At 32.4% G+C, this 24,654-nt stretch overlaps 2 protein-coding genes across 2 annotated transcripts; both read right to left on the bottom strand.

Moving 5' to 3' along the window:
* Positions 1–385: 385 nt before the first annotated feature.
* LOC131631089 (ethylene-responsive transcription factor ERF024-like) lies at positions 386–1,249 on the bottom strand. The gene has a single exon (XM_058901899.1). The coding sequence runs from the start codon at positions 1,247–1,249 to the stop codon at positions 602–604; it is 648 nt and encodes a 215-aa protein (XP_058757882.1). The 3' UTR covers positions 386–601.
* Positions 1,250–10,927: 9,678 nt separating this feature from the next.
* On the bottom strand, positions 10,928–12,537 carry LOC131605730 (protein DETOXIFICATION 49-like). The gene has a single exon (XM_058878055.1). The coding sequence runs from the start codon at positions 12,476–12,478 to the stop codon at positions 11,036–11,038; it is 1,443 nt and encodes a 480-aa protein (XP_058734038.1). The 5' UTR covers positions 12,479–12,537; the 3' UTR covers positions 10,928–11,035.
* Between the last annotated feature and the right edge of the window lie 12,117 nt (positions 12,538–24,654).

The following is a 24,654-nucleotide window of genomic DNA, read 5'->3' as shown; positions in this document are numbered from 1 at the left end:
AACACACTCACCTATCATTTTAAGGGTTTAGATGAATAAGTGGTATGTCTAATTGCTAATTTTATTGTATGTTGAACATTTTATGGTTGTAACTTGGGTGTGATTAAAGAAAGTACATAATATTATCATTCAACTTTCAAACAAAGCAACTAAACATGCCTTTTCTAACTTTTGCATCGCAATAGATAGTCTTCCCTTTAGATATATCCATTTGGTTTTGTCCTCGTGTTGATGGTTTGATCTTTTTGTCTCAACCTTCTACTTTTCGTCACCCACTTTATGTCGGGTATTATTACTTTTTGAAAATCATTAATCATGCTATATATAGTACTTTAGTAGTATAGTAGTAGTATAGTATATTAAAGAAAAGAAAAACTCTGGCACCAAAAAACTCATGACTCATATATTATAAAAACGTAAACGAAAATTCTGATACGAATGCAACCAGGCCTAAACGAATTGATCCCACAAGCATCCAAACACACACAAACTCCCTAGCTAGTCATGATCACTGCGATGCATGCTATGCGATTAGGAAAAAGAAAGGAGTAATTATATCATATTTATATTATATATATAGAGAGAGGGACAGTCTGACAGATCAAAAATGGTTCCACAAACTTTGTCCCATAGTGTAATATTGATCATGTGAGTAATCAGAGGGTGGTGGATTCATTCTGGGAGGTGAAAGCATCATTCCCTCCGCCATTGCTACCATCAAACTTGGCATGGAGTATATAGCTTCCTCATCAAGAAACTGATCAGGTTGATACGAAGGATTAACTTCAAAACCAGTGTCATTGCTGGATTCAGCGTTCATGAATTCAGCTGCAGCAGTTGCAGCATCGCGTATGTCATCAGAAGAATTGGAAGCCGGTACGGGATACATGCTAGCCCTGTCAGGAAAGTTTAGCACTGCCTCCCGACCTTTGAGAGCCAAAGCCGCAACGTCATAAGCTGCGGCTGCCATCTCAGGGGTAGAGAATGTGCCCAGCCATATGCGGTTGGTTTTGCGAGGCTCGCGGATTTCAGTCACCCATTTTCCTCCCCGGCTTCGAATTCCGTGGTATGTTGGATGTCTTTTGGAAGAAGAAGAAGACATGGTTGTTTGAAATAATGTAAATTGCAGCAAAAAGTGTAAACTTGAAGTAAAAGGTTGAGTTATGAAAATGATTGGATGAATTAAGAAGAAGAAGAAGAGAATGGTTTGAATTATGTTAGTGAAGATAGTAAGAGTAGATATATGCATGAGCTTGAGTTGTAGAATGCGCGCAATAAAGAAGAAACCGTGGCGAGTTCGCGGAGCAACTGAGTGGTGCTTTTTGTTTGTACAGCAAAATGGGGGCGACGGGTTGGGTATAATTGCAAATGAGAACTGTTTCGGGTATACTACTAATATTTAATTTCAACGACCAATAGACAACTCATTAAATGAAAACGTACAATTTCTCTCATGGATTATGCAATTAATTCGTGTAGAGATGATAGCCACGGTTTGTAACTATTTTTCTTTACTCTCATGCTTTATTAGTTCGTTATTGATTATTTTTTGGCTTATAATGTTTACATATATAAGCGATCAAAATGCTCAAAAAACATGTGGAGATAAAATTGCACAATTATAATATTCGTGCCAAAAAATACAATTAAACAATTTTTTTATTATTTGGATTTTGATTGAATATATGATATATTGATTTTAATTCTATTTAAATTTAAAAATAATTAAAATATAAGTCGAAATTGGTAGAATTACAATTAGAAGGTTATCCGAAGTTTTCTAAGTTGTGGCAAGGTCCAACAAACACAATCACAATAAGAAAGTAAGCAAACCAAATCTTTATATAGTCTATTGCAGTCATTCATTTCAGCAAAACTTTGATTATAGATAATTTAATCAATTCGTGTAGATAATAGTCACAACTAAAAGAAGTGGAGTCCTGTTAAACCAGCCAAGTTGTTAGTTGCACAGAGACATCATATACAAGTATATAGGTTCGATCCGCGACATCTTAGTTATTCATCTTTAGGAGATAAAATTACAGTCACTAGTTTAAAATGATTGTCTATATTACATGGCCTAACAAATTTGTCAGACATGGATGAAATCAACATAACACCCCAAGAAGCTGAAGACAACATGTTAAACGTGTGGTGTCACATATCTTGAAATAGAGGAAACACTCACACATTATTTGTATAAATAGATAAATGAGACAATATTTTTGTAGGAAACGATGTTATTGTCTATAGTGTAGTTTCCTCTATTTGTATCACACTTGGTAAATCATTTTAGAGATCAAATCAATCGGACTATTTTATAAACTTTATCTTCTTTACTTTAGTTTATTTTTATGCATTTCTTAAGCTAATAGTTCAACTTCATATTCTTTTACTTAACCCTCATTGAAGTAGATAAAGAAATTATAATTGAGGGACAAGGTTCATTCCTTGACGTAATCGCTTGGAAAAAAAGAAAAAAAAACCCATTGAGAGCTGTAAACTAAATCTCTGCTAGACTTTCACAGTTAAACAAAAAATTGGTACCCCAATAGGATAGTACAACCAATACAATTAAAACTTTCCAATAACCAGACCACGATAATGCTTTTTGTATACACACGATGACAAAGATCAAATGAACCTTCATAAACAATGGAAATGCCAACAATTGCGCTTCTTCCCACTACTTTTAGAGTTGCGGTGGTTGGTCCATCTAAGGAACTAATGATAATGAAGTCGTATTTAATTTGACAACAATTATGCTTTGGTATACATGACATCGTGTATTGATTCTCTCAACAGCTTGTTGACATTGTAACACATTTAATTCATAACAAGGTCCAAGAAGTCAATGAGTTGAAGAACAATCTAGCTAATGCATGTAAGAGTTTATCATGTCAAGTACTCAAGAAGTTCAAGAGAGCCAAGGACATGACCACATTGTTACCCAAATAAATCCAACTAAAATTTTGTTCCTCAAAGGATAGATGTCAAACTCGATGTTGGACCAACTGCCCCAAAAAGTTACACCAGTAATAACACAACACTTGCACAATATAATGGATCACAAAAGCAGTAAATAACACAAGAAATTGTTAACCCAATTTGATGCAACTTACACCTACGTCTGGAGGGATGGCTTCCAAACCAAGAAAGGAAAATCATTATTAGTAGTACAATCAATCTTACAAGCAACAACAAACCCTAGGTTATCTTATGCCTTTCCCACCACTACCCAGTGACTTTCTATTTAGGTCTCCCCTAAATATAGGAACCCCTCTCACTTTCTCTCAAACATTAGCCCAAGTGTTTGAACTTTAAATCACTAAATCCAAGTGATCAACCTTAATCACAACTATGAGTGATGTTAAATCTTACAACTCAACCAGACAAACCTACTGTGCCAAGTCACTTAAACATAGTGGCGTACATAAAAACAAGGATATTTAATTTGATTTTGTCTAGAATTGATGCAGATTTTGTTGGATAACATTTGTTCCTTAAATCTCTCCAACAAGATATAATTTGTTTCAATTTAAATTCAAATTTAAATATCTGTTTAAATTTGAAAATAATCTTCATCCAGCTGCCAAACAAATCACTTATTCATATTGGTAAACCGATAACAATAAAATATTTAATAAATATTCTACATAACATTCTCTAAAATGCAGTAGTCTGGCCTATTAAGCAAAGGCCCAAATTTCGTACCACGTGCGGAGACATCGTATCCAACATGTGTCCCTTCTATATTTTCATACAGCTCAAGCAAGCTAGATCAACTTGAACACTTTGAACACTTCTCCAAGTTGTTGTTTTGCAAAATGCAGACAATTTAAAGGACCAATTCACAAAGAACTTTACCAACTAATACGACGGTATGACCTTCCCAAGTCTATGTGATTCATTTACAACAAATTCCTTTCCTTAATTATTATTCTTACGTTAGTACCTATGCCACGATTAACCATGGGGTAGGGAAACCCAATAAAAATGATATATTATCATGATGAAATTTAACTTTGGAATGTACATAAGGAAAAAAGACTACCATATGAAATATGCAAAATTGGTATGTCGCAAGTATCGTCTTATGGAAACACTATGCAGGAAAATAACATGCCTTCCACTAGAGGATGTCGCTCTGGCCCACCAAGAATTCAAATAACATATCGCTAAATTTATCCTGAATCGGGTCATTAATTATAACTGGAAATTCTAGTAACTCACACGCGATGTCGTACTGAATGTTATGACATCCACAATCACACAGAATAATACTTTAAAACAGAAGTGCATAAAAACAGTAAAGAACACAACAAATTGTTCACCCAGTTCGGTATACAACAATACCTACTCTGGGGGCTACCAAGCCAATGAGGAATCCAATATAAGCAGTATTAATTCAAAGTTAAACTCCCCCGTGTACAACTCCTCACTAAAGACCTACTCAATGCAATTGCAATCTAATCCTAGACTTGAGTATCGCCACTCACTCCCCCTCAATCACAGCAGTTATTACAAACAGACATTAATCAAATAAGAGAGAAGACACACTTCAAAACACACTTTGATCTGCTTAAAAGCTTCAATCATGAGACACACACTCGTGCTTAAAAGCTTAGAGTAACAAATTACAAAAACAACTTATTTCAATACAATCATCAAAAGACAATTGCTTGGAGTACAAGAGACTAAACACACAGACACAAAACTACGGTTCTTCACAATTAACAAATCTATATGCGTTCCAAATTAGGATTGCAGTCTTCTTATATGCAGCTCTTAGGCCTCGGACTTTCCAAGAAACAAATTAGGGTTAACCAAGTTAACCTAATTTACACGTCATCTGGCTGTTACAGAATATGCTGTTAACGAAATCTTCTAGGAGAAATGTTGTGAAAAACGATACCAATAACAAAGTATAATAGGGAATTAGGGAAGAGAATAAGAACACAAGAATTGGTTATAACTGCTATTCTTTCACTTTCTCTTAAAACAAGATTACAAGTTTACAAGAATAACAAATAACCTCTCTCACCCAAATTAGGATTTGCAGCTTAGCAATGATGAGAGACTAGTATGCTATTTATAATAAAACCTAACATACTAACTAATGGGCTTTTTCAGCAAGGCCCATTACACAAGCCAACTTAATAAACAAGCTAACTTAACAAATTAGGGTTTAAACACTAAAACCTAATTTAACATGCTAACAACCCTAGCATCTTCGACATCTGCATGCTAGACCCATCTTCGACTACAGCATGCACATTTCGACACCAGCATGTGAACAATCCTTCAACTTCATGCTTAACTCTGTCGAACTGTCGAACCAAGAAGCTACCCTTCGACAATACTAGAGTTCGATCCAATATCTCACAAATCTCCACCTTGGACCTAACTCTACAACGTTAAGGAACAGACTAGCTTTCTTCATGCAGCTTTATCAACTGCATACAGTGGAAAAACTTGCAACTCGACAATGTCTTGGTGATCATATCAGCAACATTGTCTTCAGTCGAAACCTTCAGCACTTGGACTTCTCCACGCTCGATTACTCCTCTGACGAAATGCAGCCTCACATCAATGTGCTTAGTTCGCTCATGATAGGCTGAATTCTTCGACAGGTGTATTGCACTTTGACTATCACATTTAACAGTGATACCTCGACCTTGAAGTTTCAGCTCATTCGCAAAACCTTCAAGCCACAATGCTTCTTTCACAACTTCAGTTAGGGCAATATACTCCGCTTCAGTGGTTGATAGAGCAACAATCTTCTGAAGTGTTGCTTTCAACCTAATTGCAGTGCCAAACATAGTGAAAACATATCCAGAAATAGATTTTCTGGAATCCATACAACCTGCATAATCAGATTCGACATATCCTTCTATTACTGCTTTACTATCTTCACCCAAGGCTCCACCATAAATTAGGACTCTATTCAGAGACCCATTTATGTACCTTAAAATCCACTTCAATGCTTGCCAGTGAGCCTTTCCAGGATTCACCATGTACCTGCTTACAAGACTTACTGCGTATGCTATGTCGGGTCTAGTACAGACCATAGCATACATCAAAGAACCGACTATATTAGCATATGGGATGCTATTCATATAGGCTCTTTCGACATCAGTACTGGGACATTGATCAATACTCAGCTTGAATTGAGGGTTTGTTGGAATCACAACTGGCTTCGAATTCGACATACCATTCTTTTCAAGAATCTTCCGTAGATATGCCTCTTGAGATAAGCATATCTTCGACTTCTTTCTATCTCTCCGAATGTCAATTCCAAGAATCCTGGAAGCAGCTCCCAGATCCTTCATATCAATATTTTCAAGATCAAGAATCAACTTGTTGAACATATCCAACTGCTCAGCCAATACTATGTCTTCAATCATCTTGAATGAATACAAAGCTTGCTTCAGGTAGAGTCGATTTACCAGCGATTTGGTCATATACAAACTTTCAAGTTTCACCCATAACCCTGATGCCGTCGTCTCCTTTGATACCTGTCGGAGAACCTTATCACCAAGGCTCAACAAAATTGCGCTGTGTGCTTTCTCGATCATATTTGTCTTCTCCGCTGCCGTCAATTCTGCATTCATGGCTGCCTCTCCCTTCAACGCTTCTAAACAACCCTGCTGAACCAGTAGGGCTTTCATCTTCAAGCGCCACAAACCGAAATCATTCACTCCGGTGAACTATTCAATCTCATACTTTGTTGAAGGCATCTTCTCCACGCTCACCGCACCAATTTGTTGTGAAAAACGATACCAATAACAAAGTATAATAGGGAATTAGGGAAGAGAATAAGAACACAAGAATTGGTTATAACTGCTATTCTTTCACTTTCTCTTAAAACAAGATTACAAGTTTACAAGAATAACAAATAACCTCTCTCACCCAAATTAGGATTTGCAGCTTAGCAATGATGAGAGACTAGTATGCTATTTATAATAAAACCTAACATACTAACTAATGGGCTTTTTCAGCAAGGCCCATTACACAAGCCAACTTAATAAACAAGCTAACTTAACAAATTAGGGTTTAAACACTAAAACCTAATTTAACATGCTAACAACCCTAGCATCTTCGACATCTGCATGCTAGACCCATCTTCGACTACAGCATGCACATTTCGACACCAGCATGTGAACAATCCTTCGACTTCATGCTTAACTCTGTCGAACTGTCGAACCAAGAAGCTACCCTTCGACAATACTAGAGTTCGATCCAATATCTCACAAGAAACATTCAGCATACAATAAAATGTTTCCTAAATTGTAGATTGAGAAAAATTAAGAAACATAATAGTAAAACATAAAAGCTCCTGCTGTCAACCATGGATGTCATGACATCGGTCATGACATTCACTAACAAAACCTGTATTAGCTTAAACATATGCAACTTGCATAACACCATATAAAGCATGTCATGACATTGGTCAAAACATTAAACACCCAATTATGTTTTACCACAAATGCAGCCAACATGAAAACACCTACAATAACCTTAATACTAACATTATTACTGTACTAACTTTACTTTAGTTCACTTTAAATTCTTGCCATTTTAATTCTTGCTATTTATTTCATGCAATTTACCCTTGAGCATTACATTTCATGTCATTTTATCGTTACATCATTTATTTTATGTTTTTTCCTTTTGCCCCTTGGCCATTTCTTTTTCTTTTCAAAGACATTAGTAAATTCTAAACCTTAATAGACTTAATGCTAATTTGAACTTGATGTTAATATCCTTGGCTTGAGTTTGGACTTATGGACTTAGATTTAGGTTCTTGATTATATGATTTGGAGATTTGACTTGAGACCTTAAACTTTCATCTGATAACTTGGCCATTATTTTGACTATTGAATTTTAAAGTTGAAATTCAACTGATACACTTGTGTTCTTAAGCTTCATCTAATATATCATATTTCATCTTAAACATTTTAGCTCTTCGGATACAATTAGAACTTATCTGAGAAATCCTAGTTCATCTGATGCATGTGACTTAATCTGATGCCTTGAAATTATCTGATGCTTGGGATTTTCATCTGCTTATGGTCTTGCTTTATCTGATGCTTTGCTTATTGATTCAATCCAAAGGAAAGGTAAGTTTCATTTTGGCTTATTGCCAAGTGCTCTTCTCTTGTGTGGTTAGATCTTTCTTTGCCTATATTTTACTTTATGCTTTAGGGTAGTCTCTTCATCTCCTCCCCTTCTTTAATTTTAAAAATCTTCTCCCTTTTCAAAACTTTCTTCTTTCAAATTTCGAACTATTTTCTCAATAAACCTTGATCTTTTCAAGTGATCGTCAAATATTTTCTTAATAAATGCTAAGACTTAAGCATATTCAAATACTTTCCAAAACATAAAAAAATACAAACATCATCAAACTTTCTCTTATGCCTTTTGTGCACTTTATTTTAAAAACATTTTCAAAAAGAAAGAACATTAATCCAATTCTTGCAGTAATGCAAACCCTAAAGCCCCTAAAAGTTGATGTTGTAGTTGTTGATATTTTCCACTTGAATGTGAGACATGCTGGTTGAGTAAATCTAAGTAGTCTCTCCATATCAAGATGATGCAAATACACACTTCCTCATACTTGTGGATGGCAATTGGTGTTTTCCACTCGAAGACGACAGTATGTCTTTTCCATTAAAATCAAACAAACAAACCTCCGTATTTTCATTTTGAGTAGAACTACAAATGCTCTGACTTCCATATTGTACAGAAGGGATATGTAGGTACAAGATGCAACATCTCGCCGAGCACACAAAAATAATAAAAACATTTATTTTTTCACTGCCACAATCTTTTTGCAAACAACACGGTTTTAAGTTAACACATATTTTCATTAGGTTCCAATGGAGTACCATGGATGTGATAGGTGCTAACACATTCCCCTTGCATAACTAACCCTCGTACCTTAATCTCTCTTTTTATTAGTTTTTTTAAAAAACTTATATGGGTTTTATTCTTTCTTTTCCCATTCTGTTGGAAACAATAAAGATCGATGGCGACTCTTGCTTATTTGCGAGTTAAGTTAATCAATAGCTTAATCTCAGCTTTTCCAGCGCTACACATCTCCACTAGGGTGTTGGCATCATCTCTACCATTGATATCCTCCAAAGTTGGGGAATGAGCTCTCATGTTGACCATAACTGAGAAAGGCTAGATATGAGAGTAGATGGTTATAGTGAGTGTGGTGATTGTGATGAAGAAAGTGTGTCCTAAGTTATTTATACCGGGGTCCTACGGTGGGTGCCACTGTACTGGTTAAAAAATAAAAAGTTGCATGGTATCCCTACAAGAGTATGGATACTCATAGGCCTTAATAGGTTTATAACAATTTAGAATCGTTAGCGCTTCTCCCTTGTGGCGAGAAGCCCTGTATGGTGCTATTATAATGGTTTTAGATGTCCTTCTCGCCCGAGGGAGAGGCTTTATATGTAAGCGTAATGCTTAGGTATGAGTATATGTAAGTTATGATTTGTACACTCAACAATTAGGGGAGAAGTATATATATAGAGACTTTTTGGGACTAGGGTTTAGAAATCCTTCAAGGTAGTAACCTCTTCCGCTTCACTAGGGGAGCATGTTGACTACCTACTTTCTAGGGAGTCGTGGTATGACTCATTCTCATATGACTAAGATGAGGGTAACGATATTATACATGTCACCTATCCCTAGGGTGAGCCTCCTAAGTTATGTGAAGATGACGCCCGGGCGATGACGCCTGAGTGATGTCACGCAAGGCGAGGACCTTGGTGTCGCTTCTTTTTGGGACTCAAACATCAAGTCGAAAATATAACAATATATAACACTTCAAGTTTCGAAATCAAACCTCGCATAAACAAACTAATCAAACCTTGAAAAATGGTTTGTTTCTCCTTTTAAGAAGCAGAAAATGTGTCAAAAAAGCGCTCCATTGCAACTAATATAGAAATCATCGCGATAGATTTTCATCACGAACATGATAACGACATCACGACCATGATAATTACAATAATCAAAATTTCTATTTTGCTTCTTTTAGCTTCTTTTTTTATTCTTAGTCCACAATTCCTTCTCTTCTTCTATTCTTCTCTACTTCTAGTGCTAGAAAATCAAAATTGTCAAAGACAAATAGTATGAAAACAACTTATTATAACACGTTTTCTCATGTTTCACTATTTTACTTGAAGCGGCCTTGGGAGCTGTTTATTCCACACATTATACATAAAATAAAATTGCAAAAAAAAATTATAAAAATAAAATAAAATGAATTCTTACTCGTCAATCCAGGGACTTGGATCCTCTCCTTCTCTTTTCTTTCTACATCTCTCTCCATTATCTCTATATATCTCTTAATCTCACTCTCTCTTTATTATAAAATCACTTTTGCTTGAGAGAGAGAGAGAGAGAGAGAGAGAGAGAGAGAGATTGACAGAATTAAGAGAGAAATAGAGAGGAAGAAGAGGGATGAAGAGAAAAAGAGGGTCAAAAGCCTGGATGCAGCAAAATGCAAAAAAGTTACTTATACTTATTAGTCATTAAAGAATATAAATTTTTCACGAGGTTTAGAAGAGTGTCGGACATTGTTAAGGTGTTTGGTATAAATTTAAAACATTAAACATCAACATTTTTTTGGATAAGCAAACTTTTATTATTAGATAAACCTTAAATCTAATATAAACCATATTGATGTGATTGTGGTTCTAAATTGTATTTTGGCTCAAAATAAATGTGGCTCCTAAAGTTGCAATTGCTATTGAGATATTGTTACAAATACTTTGCTTTTAATTTATATTACAATTAGAGCCAAAATATTTAACTTAAGAGATTGATATAGTATCATCTTCATATCAAGATGGAATAAAAATTAAACAATGAGAATTACATGTCTCTTTTAACACTAATCTGTAAGCATTCTCCTCACCATAAATAAAAAATAGTTCAATCTAATTATAAAGAATAACTATCTTTTGAACCTTCATAATAAAATGTAATAATCACAATTTATCTTTCATATGATTCCTCATTGTTCTTCATCTCCTTGATCACATGACATGAGCTCTTCCGCTCTTTGAGCTTGACCATTCCAATTTGTGTGTACCAACACAAACATCATTGTCACCATACAACATCCTTGTGCTGCCAACATACCTATCCACAAACCTTCAAAATCAAACCCTCCAAAGAAACTCAACCAAACAGCAACCGGCATTCCAACTACATAAAAACAGCACAAGTTTATATTCGCACCCAATTTCGGCCTAGCGGTTCCCCTCAAAACTCCACAAACTGTTGTTTGTGGACAGTTTCCAAACTCGCATATCCCAACAATCGGCAACACGATTCTCGTCAAATCAATTATCTCATTGTCCATTGTGAACATACTAGCCCAAAAATTTCTCACGGAAACCGCAAATACAAACGCGAAAAACCCTAAAACAAAACTAAAACAAACTCCAACTATAGCCGCGATTTTTGCGTGGTATGGATTCCCTGCGCCGAGCTCATTACCAACTCTTATTGAAACTCCAAAGCTTAGAGATGATGGAAAAATGTACATCAACGATGTCGTTTGAATCAAAACTCCCATTGATGCAACACTTGCTTTTGGATTCAACAATAGCCCACAAAGCAAAGTCATGATTTCATACCACCACCATTCAAGACAAACTGAAACGCAGCTTGGAATTGCAAGGTTCAATAGTGCTTTCCAGTTTCTAAAACATCTCCAAGAAATTCCATTCCATGTTGCCTTGTATGTGCCGGAAACAATTATGTAGATGATTAACGAACCAACAAAGTTGAAATTCGTCCAAACAGCGCTTAATGCGACACCTTTGATACCCAATTTGAGCATAGAAACAAGAAGGTAGTTAATGGGAATGTGAAGGAGAATAGAGAGTGCAGCGCAACATGTTAGAGGAAATGTTATTGATTGGCTTCGAAGGTAGATTCTCAAAGGGTGAAGCAGTGATTGTGCAGCTAGATCAGGAAGTGAATAAAGAATATATAATTGTGCTTCTTTTGCTATATCTTCTTGTTGGCCACAAAGAAGCAAAAGTTTATTCATATTGAGCCATAAGGATGCTATGAAAATTGAAGTTAGCAGAAGAATAAGTACCATCCTTTGCATTGTGAGGCCAAGAAGTGTGAACCTTTTTGCGCCGAAAGCTTGGCCACAGATAGGTTCCATCCCCATGGCGAGGCCGGAGAGAACTGAGTAACCGGTGATGTTGGCGAATCCAATGGCGAGTGAGCCACCGGCAAGAGCAAGCTCGCCGAGGTGACCGAGGAAGAGCATTGAAATCATGGAACGGGAATAGAGTAATAGACCGGTTAATATCATAGGCAAAGATATGTTGGATATGTTTTTTGCTTCATTTAGGGCAAGAGAATAATGTGTGTTTTGGGGATTTTGTGTTTGTTGTTGACATGTTGGAGAATTGGGGATCAAAGGAGCTAACATATTTGACTATTCTGATATGGTCGTCAATATATTTGAGTGATATTGGTTCCTTTCGCTAAATTTAAAGGTAGATAAAGGCGAGACAACCCAAATACATAATTTGGAGTATACTGATTTAGCAGATTTAAATCCGCAAATTAAATGTTTTTATGGAATTATCGCACTTAGCAAAAGTGTGATAAAGGGAATTTAAAAAGAGAAACTTTTGAGTTTGTGCATTTTCAAAATATGAAATAGTTGTAATGCACAATACCCTAAAGTAGGGAAGAAAGAAAAAAAATTATTTAAACAAAAAAAAAGTTGAAGACAGTTTTATATTTATCTAAGGAGGGAATGGGTAAGTTTTTGGAATGGTGCACATATACATGTACCGGAAGCAAGAGACAAGTTGTGTTTGAACATTTTAGGACAGGAACCAATTGGTCAATCTGAGTAAATGTTTTTAAATGTTAACATTCATATGAAATCAATTTTATTAATTGTAATTGAATAGTGAATACACTATTTATTAAATCTCAGCTATTTCAAACTGTAGTTCAAATTCTTTGCTATTCTTTGCTATTTTGACCAAATGTTGCGTCTGTCCAGTGTAAACCTTAAATGGACAAATTGTTTTGTTTGACAGCTTGTACATGAAGATTTTAGAATCAGATACTTTTCTTCAATTTCTTTATTTACACCAGAAAATCTGATATACTTTTAGACTATATTTCTTTTGTAAATTAGATAACAAAATTAAAATTTTATTTAAATGGAAAATTAAATATCACACTTCCTATATATATATATATCATCATATTCAAAATTAAGAAAAAAAAGATATACCACCATTATGAAACCAGCGGCGGTACAAAGTATATTTAGACTTTAGAGTGTGTCATCATACACGATCTTAGCTTTTTTAGAGATATTAAAAAAAAAAAAATTTCAACCCACTTCATGGTTATCTTACACACCACGCAAAATTTCAATTTTACCCCTAATTTTCGTAGAGTACATCCAGAAGCACCTTATATTTTGAAAAAATTTAATTTCATTCGTAGATGCATCTACGAAAACGTAATAAACTAGTGTATATGAGAAAAAAAATACACATAAAAATCAGTTAAGCGAAGCTTCCGTAGATGCATCTACGGAAGTGTCTGATATAGTTTGAACCAGAATGATCACTCCCGCATTGTTTCATTTCTTCAAAATTTTCATACTCCACACTCTAAAAACCTTACATCATCAATGCCCTATTTCACTCCAACACTCAAACTTTTTGGTGCAACAAATCAAAGGGAGTAAGAGGAGTCTGAATTTCAAGGTAAATATACATCTTCAACCACTACATTGTTCATATTATGCATCTAATTTTTCTGAAAAAAGTTGCGCTGCTTCCGTAGATGCATCTACGGAACGTGTTGAAGATGAACACTTCCGTAGGTGCATCTACGGAACAATCACTGAGTTGTTTTTTCTAGCAGTTATGTAATTTTGTGTTATTTTGGCAATTGTTTGCAAATAGGTATGGTGCACCCCGATAATATTTTCAAGAGAATTAGCTACTTTAGTTGATGTTTGTAAGAGTATCGATGGGGTAGTCGCAAATGTGATAGATGTCGGAGGTGACTTTCGTAGCAAGCAAGACTTTGATGATTGTGAAAGCATGCTAACATGGATTCGTAGGAACGCAACTAGCCTTGGTTTTGGTGTGGTGATAGGAAGATCGGATAATGGTACGGCAAAAAGAAACCCATTTATAACAATATTGTACGAAAGAAGCGGGAAATACCATCCTCCTCAAAAGAATTTTAAAAGAGACGACACGAGTACTAGAAAATGCGAGTGTCCATTTAAAATCTGTTGTTACATGTTGGCTAGCACGAAGTGGAGATGCTCTATTGTTTGTGGTTTGCATAACCATGATTTTTGCGCAAAATTACAAGGCCATCCTATTGCATGTCGGCTTGATCCGGTTGAGAAGGCATATATTAAAGACATGTCCTTGAATTTTGTCCAACTGAAAAATATACTTGCCACATTTAAAAAATTGGTTGTGTGATAGCAAGGGTGATTTGTGTAAAGCACAGGACACCATAAATCACATGATTTCGAACCAACACAATGAAATACAAACCTCGTTCGGTAGGAGCATTACGGTTTTGGAGCATCGATTTAAGAACAACATCCTTTACAGTTTTAGAATATCCATTCCTTCGACCAACTCAAGAGGACTATCATGTCTTTTTTAGAGGGGGGTACAAACCCATGGAAGAAATCAAAAGGATCCAGAAGATTAGAACAAGGACCTCGTTTAAAATTTGAAAAACGGAACGTTGGTGGGATGAAGTGAAATACGACATTGATTTCATTCAAATGATGCATGGAACAGATGACATTGTCTTAACCGTTGAAATTTATTAGATCTCTTAGTTTTCTTAATTTTCTCTATAATGTCGATTAATCAATGAATCAATGTAATGTCTTTTATAGTTAAAAATGCTTCTGCTCTGGTTTTCTGTGTCTGGGCTGATTCCGTAGATGCATCTACGGAATAGAACAACATTAAACCAAAAAAATGGTACTTCCTGAAATGCATCTACGGAAACACGAGGACAAAATGGTCAATTTGATGGTGCATAAGAAAGGTATGGGGTTGGTTGAGAAATTCTCTTAAAAATTTTTTTTATAACATAAAAAATTAAATAATAAACAAATTGTTGGGTTTTTTAAGTTGATCTTAGCTTTTTTTAGAGATATTTAAAGTATATTTAGAGTTAAAGTTTGAAGGAATTGATTTTTTTTAAAAAAATAGACTCCAAACTCTAAATTTATAAATTGTTGGGTTTTTTATATGTTTGAATAAACTTTAAGATAACGAATGATTTTTTTTTAAACATACTCACAAGATTATAAAATTTAGGCTTCTATAAAAAAAATCATTCATCATACCTTGTTGCTTTTTTAAATGCATGAATATTTATAGAATAATCTTAATCAATTAAGTTAATGTTGTTTCTGCTTAGAAAAGTTCTTTTTTTAATTTAAATTGTTAAAATTTAATTTATAATTTAAAATATATTAAAAACAATAGTTTTGATTTCAATTAAAAATATTTTATAAAGATTTTGATTACTAACATAATTTTATTAATGCTATAGGAAAAAAGGGATTTGGATTCTCTCCATTTTTTTAGCACCTGCTTCCCATTCTGCTTTGAATCCAGCCTTCAAATTAATACAACAATGAAAAGTGAAAAAAACTGTATTCAATAACTAAAGAAATCCCACCATTAGATTTAATCTAATGTCACAAGCTGCACAGGAGAGATGAGCAGCAAGGACAAAGCAGGAGAGGATCTGGTTCCGAAAAAAAGTGTATGAATGATAATATTAAGTATTGAGAAATTTTTATCTATTCAACATAAAAGTCGTTAATATGGATGAATAAGACATTCACAACGGTTGAGAAAATGATATAATTACGGATGATAGTCCGTGGTAAAGTAGTGTATGCTTGTAAGTGAACTATTTACAACCATGGTCTATTGATCATGGTAATAAATTAAAAAAATGTGTTGTATAAAATCACAATTGTAATAAACAACTGTAATGAAAAACTAAAAGGTCCTAGGTTCGATACTCAGCAATGTCAGTTTTGATATTTATTAATTTGAATAGCACGCTACATATTATAATCACAATTGAAAGAACCAACCGTGATGAAATAATTTGTATTTTTTTAATATATATTTTTGTGAATCGTAAATAAACTAGAAGCAACAACACAAACCATTTGTGAACCACACCAATATCATGTCTCTACTTCATGATCATTATGAATATCATGCACATCATTTATATCAACTTAGTACTTGTGTTGCGTAAGAAAGAGTCGAAGGAATATCAAAATTTAAATTATGGTTTTCATTACTATGAGAAATGTGTTTTTCTTGGAGAACAATTAACCATCTTTTGTCTAAAGGGCTAGTCACTTAAAACATTTATTTTGCATATGATCTATCAATAATTCGATGACATAGTAAATCATTATAGATTAATCTCAAACTTTATGCATATGATTTATATGATAATATGTTTCAATCAAACGGTTGATCTTAAAAAATAATCATTTGATGTGAAGTTTTTGAGCGAGTGTAACTCATAGTAGATTTTTTATGCAACAATGGGGTGAAAAATTATAAAAGGTGTCATGTTAATAAGTTTGACACTTTGGTGTCATTTGATACTGATATATATATATATATATATATATATATATATATATATATATATATATATATATATATATATATATATATATATATATATATATATATATCAAATAATTTCTGATTGATGTTAAATTTTATATACATATTCTATATGATAATATCTTTTAATTCAATGGTGAATTTTGTTGTACGAAAATATACGGTAATGTGTTATGTTACAATGTTGGACACCTTTGTGTCATTTGATCCTGACCACACACACGCACGCGCCACACACATACACACACGCACACACACGCACACACACATGATGACTCAAGTGAGAACACTTAGTTATAATGAGAAATTAGAACAATTCATCATAACCATTAAATTTCAATGCATTAAAATTAATGGATTAAATTTGTTTCTCTCTCTATACCCCCTCTTTATTTAAATTTCTATGATTTTCATCAAATTTATTTCACACTCTACTTTAAAAAGATAAATATTAATTTTATGTCTTTTAAATATAAAGATAACAATTGAAATTAATTTTGTAAATACTATATTTTATTTATGAAGTAATAGATAAGTATATATTATCATACTAGCCAATAATTAAAATAATTATATATTAATTCAAAAATATTTACTACTGATATTATTATAAATATGTATATTTTTTCTTTTAAAAGTATGATTATAATAATATTTTATCCCACATAATATTAACAAAATTATATATTAATCATAAGTTTTAATATAGGTGTAAAATAGTTATTACATAACAATTATATTTATGAAACATTATCGTTATTTTTAAAATAAAATTATTAATATAATTAAATATTAGTAACATTTATAAGTAATATATAACTATATGAATTCTTTTTTATATGCAAAAGTAAATATGTAGTGTTTTATTGATATATAATTGTAGTATATAATTATTTTCATTAATATATAACTATATTAACTATATTGATTATTGTGTAATTATTTAGACACAATAATAATTCATATTTATATACAAACTAGTTTTGAATAAAAAATAATTTAATAAAACTATTAAATAAAAAGTACCATTTATAATGATAATTCATATTTATATAATAACTTTTAATTAAAATATTTACAAATATTAAATAAAAAGTTTCATCTATAAAATTAATTTTTGCATGAAAAAACAATTTGTATAATCATATATTACTCTTCATTGTTAATATTTAATTCAATTAATAATTTTTTAAAAATAAATAATGACTGCTGAATGAAAAGAATTTTACAAGACTTATTTTTTATTTGATAATTAACATACACTCATATTAACATCATATTAACACTTATGATTAATAGATCATTATATTAATATTTTGTGGATTAATATACGCTTACACTCATATTTTTAATAATATATGATTAACAGACACTCATATTTTTTGGATTACTTATATTTTTATTTAATAATTAACATACACTCATATTAACACTTTTAAAAAAATATAAAATCAAATATTTTGTAGTAGTTGTAAATATTTTTTAATTAATATATAATTATTTTTATATTTGGCTAGTGCAATAATTCATATTTATATTTTAATTTTTAAATAAAAGAAGCATCTATTAAATTAATTTTGATTGATTATCATTATTTAAAAAATATATAAAATCAAATATTTTTCTTCTTAAAATATATTATGAATTAAATTTGATAAAGATTCTATAAATTACGAATAAAGAGATCATAGAAAGAGAAATCAATTTAGTCCATTAATTTTAATATATTGAAATTTAATGGTTAAGATTAATGGTTCTCATTTCTCATTATAACCAAGTGTTGTCACTTGAGTCGTCTCTTATATATATACCATTAGATTAATCAAGAGAGGGAAATTAATATCCATATTAATAATTTTAATAAATAATTTTTAATTAATTTATTGATAGATATTTGTTCCTTTCATCTCTTATTTAAAAAATCTCATACTTAATATGTTTCATATATATATATATATATATATATATATATATATATATATATATATATATATATATATATATATATATATATATATCATAATCAGCGAGAACTGATATCTATTATGAGAAAATGAAAATTATCCATACTGATTCCATATAAAAAACACTCTACTAATTTTTCTACTTGATAATTATGTTTAATATTTTTCTACTTAATAATTATGTTTAAAACTTCCATGACAAGAAAATCATAGTAAAAATACTTTTCTACTTAATAATTATATTTAATAATTTTTTAAAGTTCCATAATTATTTATTTACCACATAACAAGAAAATCACACCTAAAATATTTTCTACTTGATATAATTATGTTTAATATTTTTTAAAAAGTTATTATTGAATATATTTCTACTTCCATAACAAGAAAATTATACCTAAAATATTTTTCTACTATTGCGATTATTTTAAATAAAAATACATTATTGACACATATATTTTATTTGAATAAAAATATTTAAGAATATGAAAATATTATTGTTGAATATTAGTACAAATTCAAATAGATTATGCCATACAGCTCATTATGACGGGATATAAATTATAATTAGTAGTAATTAAATGTATTATTCTATTTTACCTTATTTATTATTAGCATTTATAGGGAGAATAATTACCTTTATTTCCTAGTGTAATTCATATTCTATAACTTACAGAATATATGAAATAAAAAAAACATATTTCAATATGGTATAAGTCGCAACAAGAAATCTTTGGGTTTTTTTTTGCTTCCCCTATGTTTTTCCTTTTTTTCCCATCCCACATAATGTCTGACACTGAGTCCTCACATTCATCCAAACGTTCCTCACCCGAACCTGAAACACCTCAATTAGTCCGGACGTACCATGCAAACCACCTTGTTCATATCACAACAATTCGGCTGAACAGTGCTAATTATCTTCGATGGTCGTAATTCTTCTTATGTATCTTAGGGGGGAGGAAAGATTGGCTACATCACTGGCGACAAAAAACAACCAGACAAGGCAGGTGCAGATTATGATACATGGGATGCTGAAAACTCCATGGTCATGACATGGTTAGTCAACTCCATGGATGAAGAGATAAGTGCAAATTATCTCTATTAGGATACTGCAAAATCAATCCCAAATTTACAAATTAACTCTCAAACTAGGAGAAATTCGGCAAGGTGAAGATTCATTCACCAGATACAATTGTCTCAAATATATTTGGCAAGATTTGGACATTTTCAATGAGTATGAGTGGAAATCACCTTCTGATAGCAAACATAACAAGAAGATGGTGGATGTAAGTAGTGTTTTCAAGTTCCTTGCAGGGCTAAATGTTGATTTTGATGAGGTTCGAGGTCGTATTCTTGGCAGAAATCCTATCCCTCCAACTGATGAAGTATTTTCAGAAGTGCGTCGTGAAGAGAGTCGTCGACAAGTGATGCTTGGAAAAAATACAACATATATCTCTCCACCAGTTGAAGGATATGACTTGGAAATTCCCCATGTCAATCGTAAACCACTTCCTAATCAACGGGGTGGAGATAAGACTCATTTATTTTGCGACTACTGTGGTCGCAATCACCAAACTCGAGAAACCATGGCAAGGCTGGTAAGTTTGGTGACCATCTTATGCCTACGACCAATGAGGTTGATTCATCTCCATGTACGAAGGAGAAAATGTATAACCTTATTAAGTTTCTAAAATTCAATTCATCTCTTAATATTCCTATTGGAACTGTGACACAAACATGTAAGAATTCTTGGGAACTATCTGCCCACAACCACTATAACCCTTGGATAATAGATTCAGAGGCATCTGAACACATGACTAATTGCTCTCATCTATTCAGTACCTATTTTCCAACTTCAGGTTTTGAAAAAGTTGGGATAGCTGATGGTAGTTATTCAAGTATTGCAAGCAAAAGATGCATAAAAATTTCAAAACAAATCACTTTGCAATCTATTTTACATGTTCCTAAATTCGCTTGTAATCTTCCATCTGATCATAAATGGTCTAAGGACACTAATTGTTCTGTTATTTTTCGTCTTTTTACTTGTGTTTTTTAGGATCAAAACTCGGGGAAGACGATTGGAACTGCTAGAGAAATGAATGGGTTGTACTACCTTAATGGAATTCAGTTCAACAATACAACATTTTTTAGTTCAAACAGTTCAAGTGTAAGAACAAGATTGGTTTTGCATATGGCCTTGAGTTTTGATGATAACTTTACATGGTATCTAAGAGAACAACTATGTACTCGAATGGTTTCTGTCTAGTGTGTAGCTTTTGCTAAACAGGTTCTGAATCTAGTAAGAAGGTGTGTGACCTCATCAGGTTCTGAACGCAATACTTTAGAAGAATACCTTTGATATGTTACAAAGTAAGTCAAGATTCTGGAATGCTTCATATGCAACGGTCTAAGGAAAGTTAGTAGAAGAGCTTTTGATCGTGACTTTGCAAGGAAGCTTTGGAGTCCTTCTAAAGCTTTTCTTATGTTGTCCCAAGTTCTTAAGATGCTAAAGACAAGGCTCTGCTTAACAAGTTCTGAATATTTGAAGACATCACTTCTGAAGACCAATTGCTTAAGACTCTGAAGACAAGGTTCTGCTGAACAAGTTCTGAAGACTCCAAAGACTTAGGTTAAGAAGACTTCAGTTCTAATCCTTCTACAACATGCTTCAACCAACATACATTAGAAACCTTTGAAGATATAAAAGATAAAGATCAAGACTGGCTTGCGTGAGATGATGAGTATTAAAGTACAAACGTACACTCTGATCCTTACTCTAATAGGATGGCATAAGGACAATCCTATTTGTACTTATTGTCTATCATTCCCACCATGACCATTGTACTATATTAGACAACGTTTTTTGTAAATAATAAGTAATGTCTAATATTACTTAAGATAACTCTTTTTCATTTTGGGTACTGTTAAAAATAAACATATTATATAATATATAAGTTTTTTTTAAAAAAAAATTATTAAACATACAACAATGCTTATATAATTACATTTTGTCTAATGTGAATACTTGAGTCAACGCTTATATCTAAAAGGGCTATATAATATTCTCTCGTGATTTTTAGTAGTGCTTCTTATAAATAAGTGTTGGTAAATGGGTGTTGTCTAAACTCTTTTGGCATAGTGGTTCTAGTAGCAAAATCAGCCTAAAAAATATTACAATAGGAAGAAGCAACATAGTAGACATCACCCTCCCCGTGAAACCAACATAAATGTTCATACTCCAAAGAAAGCATAATTCCATGAATAGATAGAGGAAGGTCATCCATCAAGTTTTGCTCATAGGCAAAAAGTGGTCTCCTCCTTTGAAAATTCCATAACATAGTCCCATCTTCCCAATTACCAACCTCGCTGGATTCCTTTTTTTTTTAATTCAAGCATTACTTTTATTATCAACAAACCAATAAGTACAAACCGACCCGTAAGTCTAGGTGGAACAAGTTAATTAAGCATATTCATTAACATGTATTCTTAATTTTCTATACATACTACATCTAACTTTAATGTTATAAAGAATTCTATTCACTATCCTCATATCTATATCTTTGCCATGGAAACTCCTATCATTTCTCTCATGCCAAATCTCGGATACTATTTCCGAAAAAGCCAGTTTAAGGATCTTCATATGAGTGACTTTTTTATTTTGTTACTGTAGTGATCCATTCCACTTCTTGCTCCTACTTAAGCGGCCTATGTATAATTTTGTTGTTGTTATTGCTTGTGTTGTTGTTATTGTTGTTTGTTGTTTTTGTTGTTGTTTAGACCAAAAATCCTAGAGGTTTAATCTTGTTGTTGTTTGTTGTTTTTATTGTCGTTTAGATTGAAAACCCTAGAGGTTTAATCTTGTTATTGTTGTTGTTTAAACTGAGATTAATTTTTTATATTATTGTTATTTTGAGATATATGTTATAGGTTCATTGGAATTGACTGATAGGTTTATTAAAATTATTCTTATAGGTTGATGTTAATGTAGTTTTATTTAGAGATTGTTTTTCTTATTTGTTGTTTAATGTTAGTTGTTGTTTAATGCTAGTTTTTGTTTAGATTGAGATTGAATGTTGATATTGTTGTTTTTATTTATTTTTGCTTTTGAGTTGTTGGTGTTGTTTAGTTGTTATACATAGCAAAATTTTGAAAGCTATATGTTGATGTTTTGTTGTTATTGAGTCTGAGTTTCAGTTTGAAATTGAGATTGATATTATATTTTATGATTATTTGTGTAGCTCTCCCATTTTGTTCTCCCGAACATTTCAAGAAGACATTATAATGAGAAAAAATACAGTTGAGTTTATTATATCTATTATCGATTGTATGTCTCACTAACCTCTCTTTGAACATATAATTTATTAAATTGATGTTAGAAATAATAATATGAAAAATTATGTTGTATTTGAAAAACATCTTGCATCCATTCAATATTTTTCTAGCTAAACTAAAGTGGGTTTACCCGTCATCTAAATGACAAAACTGAGGGGGAAAAGGTTTTTCCATTTAAAAACTCCAAAAAGGTTTTGCTGGGGATTGAACCCATTACCATTACACCTTATCTGTCAGGAAAATTACAACCGAGAGATAATGTTACACACTTTTTATGACGCCCTTCGTTACCTCGCATATGATACCGAGGTAAAACCTCATATCCAACTAAGGTTAAATATTTTTTTTGAAGTAGTGAACCAATCAAAAGCATCACAAGATTTTAGAATCTAGGACAAAGGCTCTTCTCCACTAAGAAGAAATTGACCAAAGTATTGACAAAAAAGCTCGCCAAACCCAACAACAAAATGCAACAATTAGAACAAGCTCAAGTTCTTCGATGATATTTTCGTGAAGAGGGTCTTGCGAATATTCAATGTGTTCCTAAAAGTAAACTAAAAGAGGAGGAAAAATACACTAAAAAATTTCAAAGAAGCATGTACTTCAACACCTATAAGCTAGGGTGGAAACATCATTTACACTTTAGATGGATCAACTAGGGGTGTTCGCGGTGCGGTTCGATTCGGTTTTGAGCATAAAAGTCATCCTAACCGCGAGATAAAAATGCATGCGGTTCGGTTTGGTTCGGTTAATTTTTAAGAAGTCATTCAAACCAAACCAAACCAAACCAATGCGGTTAGGATCAGTTCGGTGGACTGCGGTTTACACCATAAAATAAAAATGTACTGAAATAAAAAAAAGGAAAATAATTCATTCTTCCATACATATATTATATATATTACAGTACCATTAAAAAGAAGTTTTTCATACTAATTACACCAAAATAATTCATTCTTTCATATATGTATTTTACACCAAAATTACTACCATATAAGTGTATCATGTATTTTACAGTACTTACATATACTACATACTAAATTACTAATATAACTTCAGTTATTCATACAACATACTATATACAGTTTTTCATACTAATAAACTACATACTACATATACAAGTAAGTATCAGATAACTTCAGTTCTAAATATTAATACAACATTACAACTTTATGACTAAATATTATCAGTACTACATATACATCAAATGTTTCTCTAGAATGAGTGAGAGAGAAATCAGATAATGAAGTTAAAATGTTGAATAGGAAGGAAGAATGAAGGAATAGTGAGTCACATGACGTGAGTGTACAATATTGCAATTGGATTGAAAATATAATAAATTAATTATAGAAATTTAAAAGTTTAGTTAAATATGCGGTTCGGTTCGGTTTTGTGAAATGAAAACCGCAAACCGAACCGAACCGTGCGGTTTGGCTCAAAAATCATCCAAAACCATCCAAACCAAACGCGGTTTTTGCGGTTTTCGGTTTGGATTGGTTCGGTTTGCGGTTTTCCTTTTGGATTGGTTCGGATACGATCACCCTAGGATCAACAACAAGGGAAAAGCTGCAAATTAAAAAGCATGCCAGAATAACAATATCATAATCAATACTCTTTAATAGAATTAG

The sequence above is a fragment of the Vicia villosa genome, linkage group LG1, assembly GCF_029867415.1.
Source record: "Vicia villosa cultivar HV-30 ecotype Madison, WI linkage group LG1, Vvil1.0, whole genome shotgun sequence".
In the NCBI taxonomy this organism is placed as follows: Eukaryota; Viridiplantae; Streptophyta; class Magnoliopsida; order Fabales; family Fabaceae; genus Vicia; species Vicia villosa.
The sequence above is the reverse complement of the archived record's forward strand: the minus strand, read 5'-3'. Positions and strand labels throughout refer to the sequence as shown.

Bases quoted from the DNA above. Each gene is read 5' to 3' on its own strand.
- LOC131631089 (XM_058901899.1), bottom strand. From the start codon at position 1,249: ATGCATATATCTACTCTTACTATCTTCACTAACATAATTCAAACCATT.
- LOC131605730 (XM_058878055.1), bottom strand. From the start codon at position 12,478: ATGTTAGCTCCTTTGATCCCCAATTCTCCAACATGTCAACAACAAACA.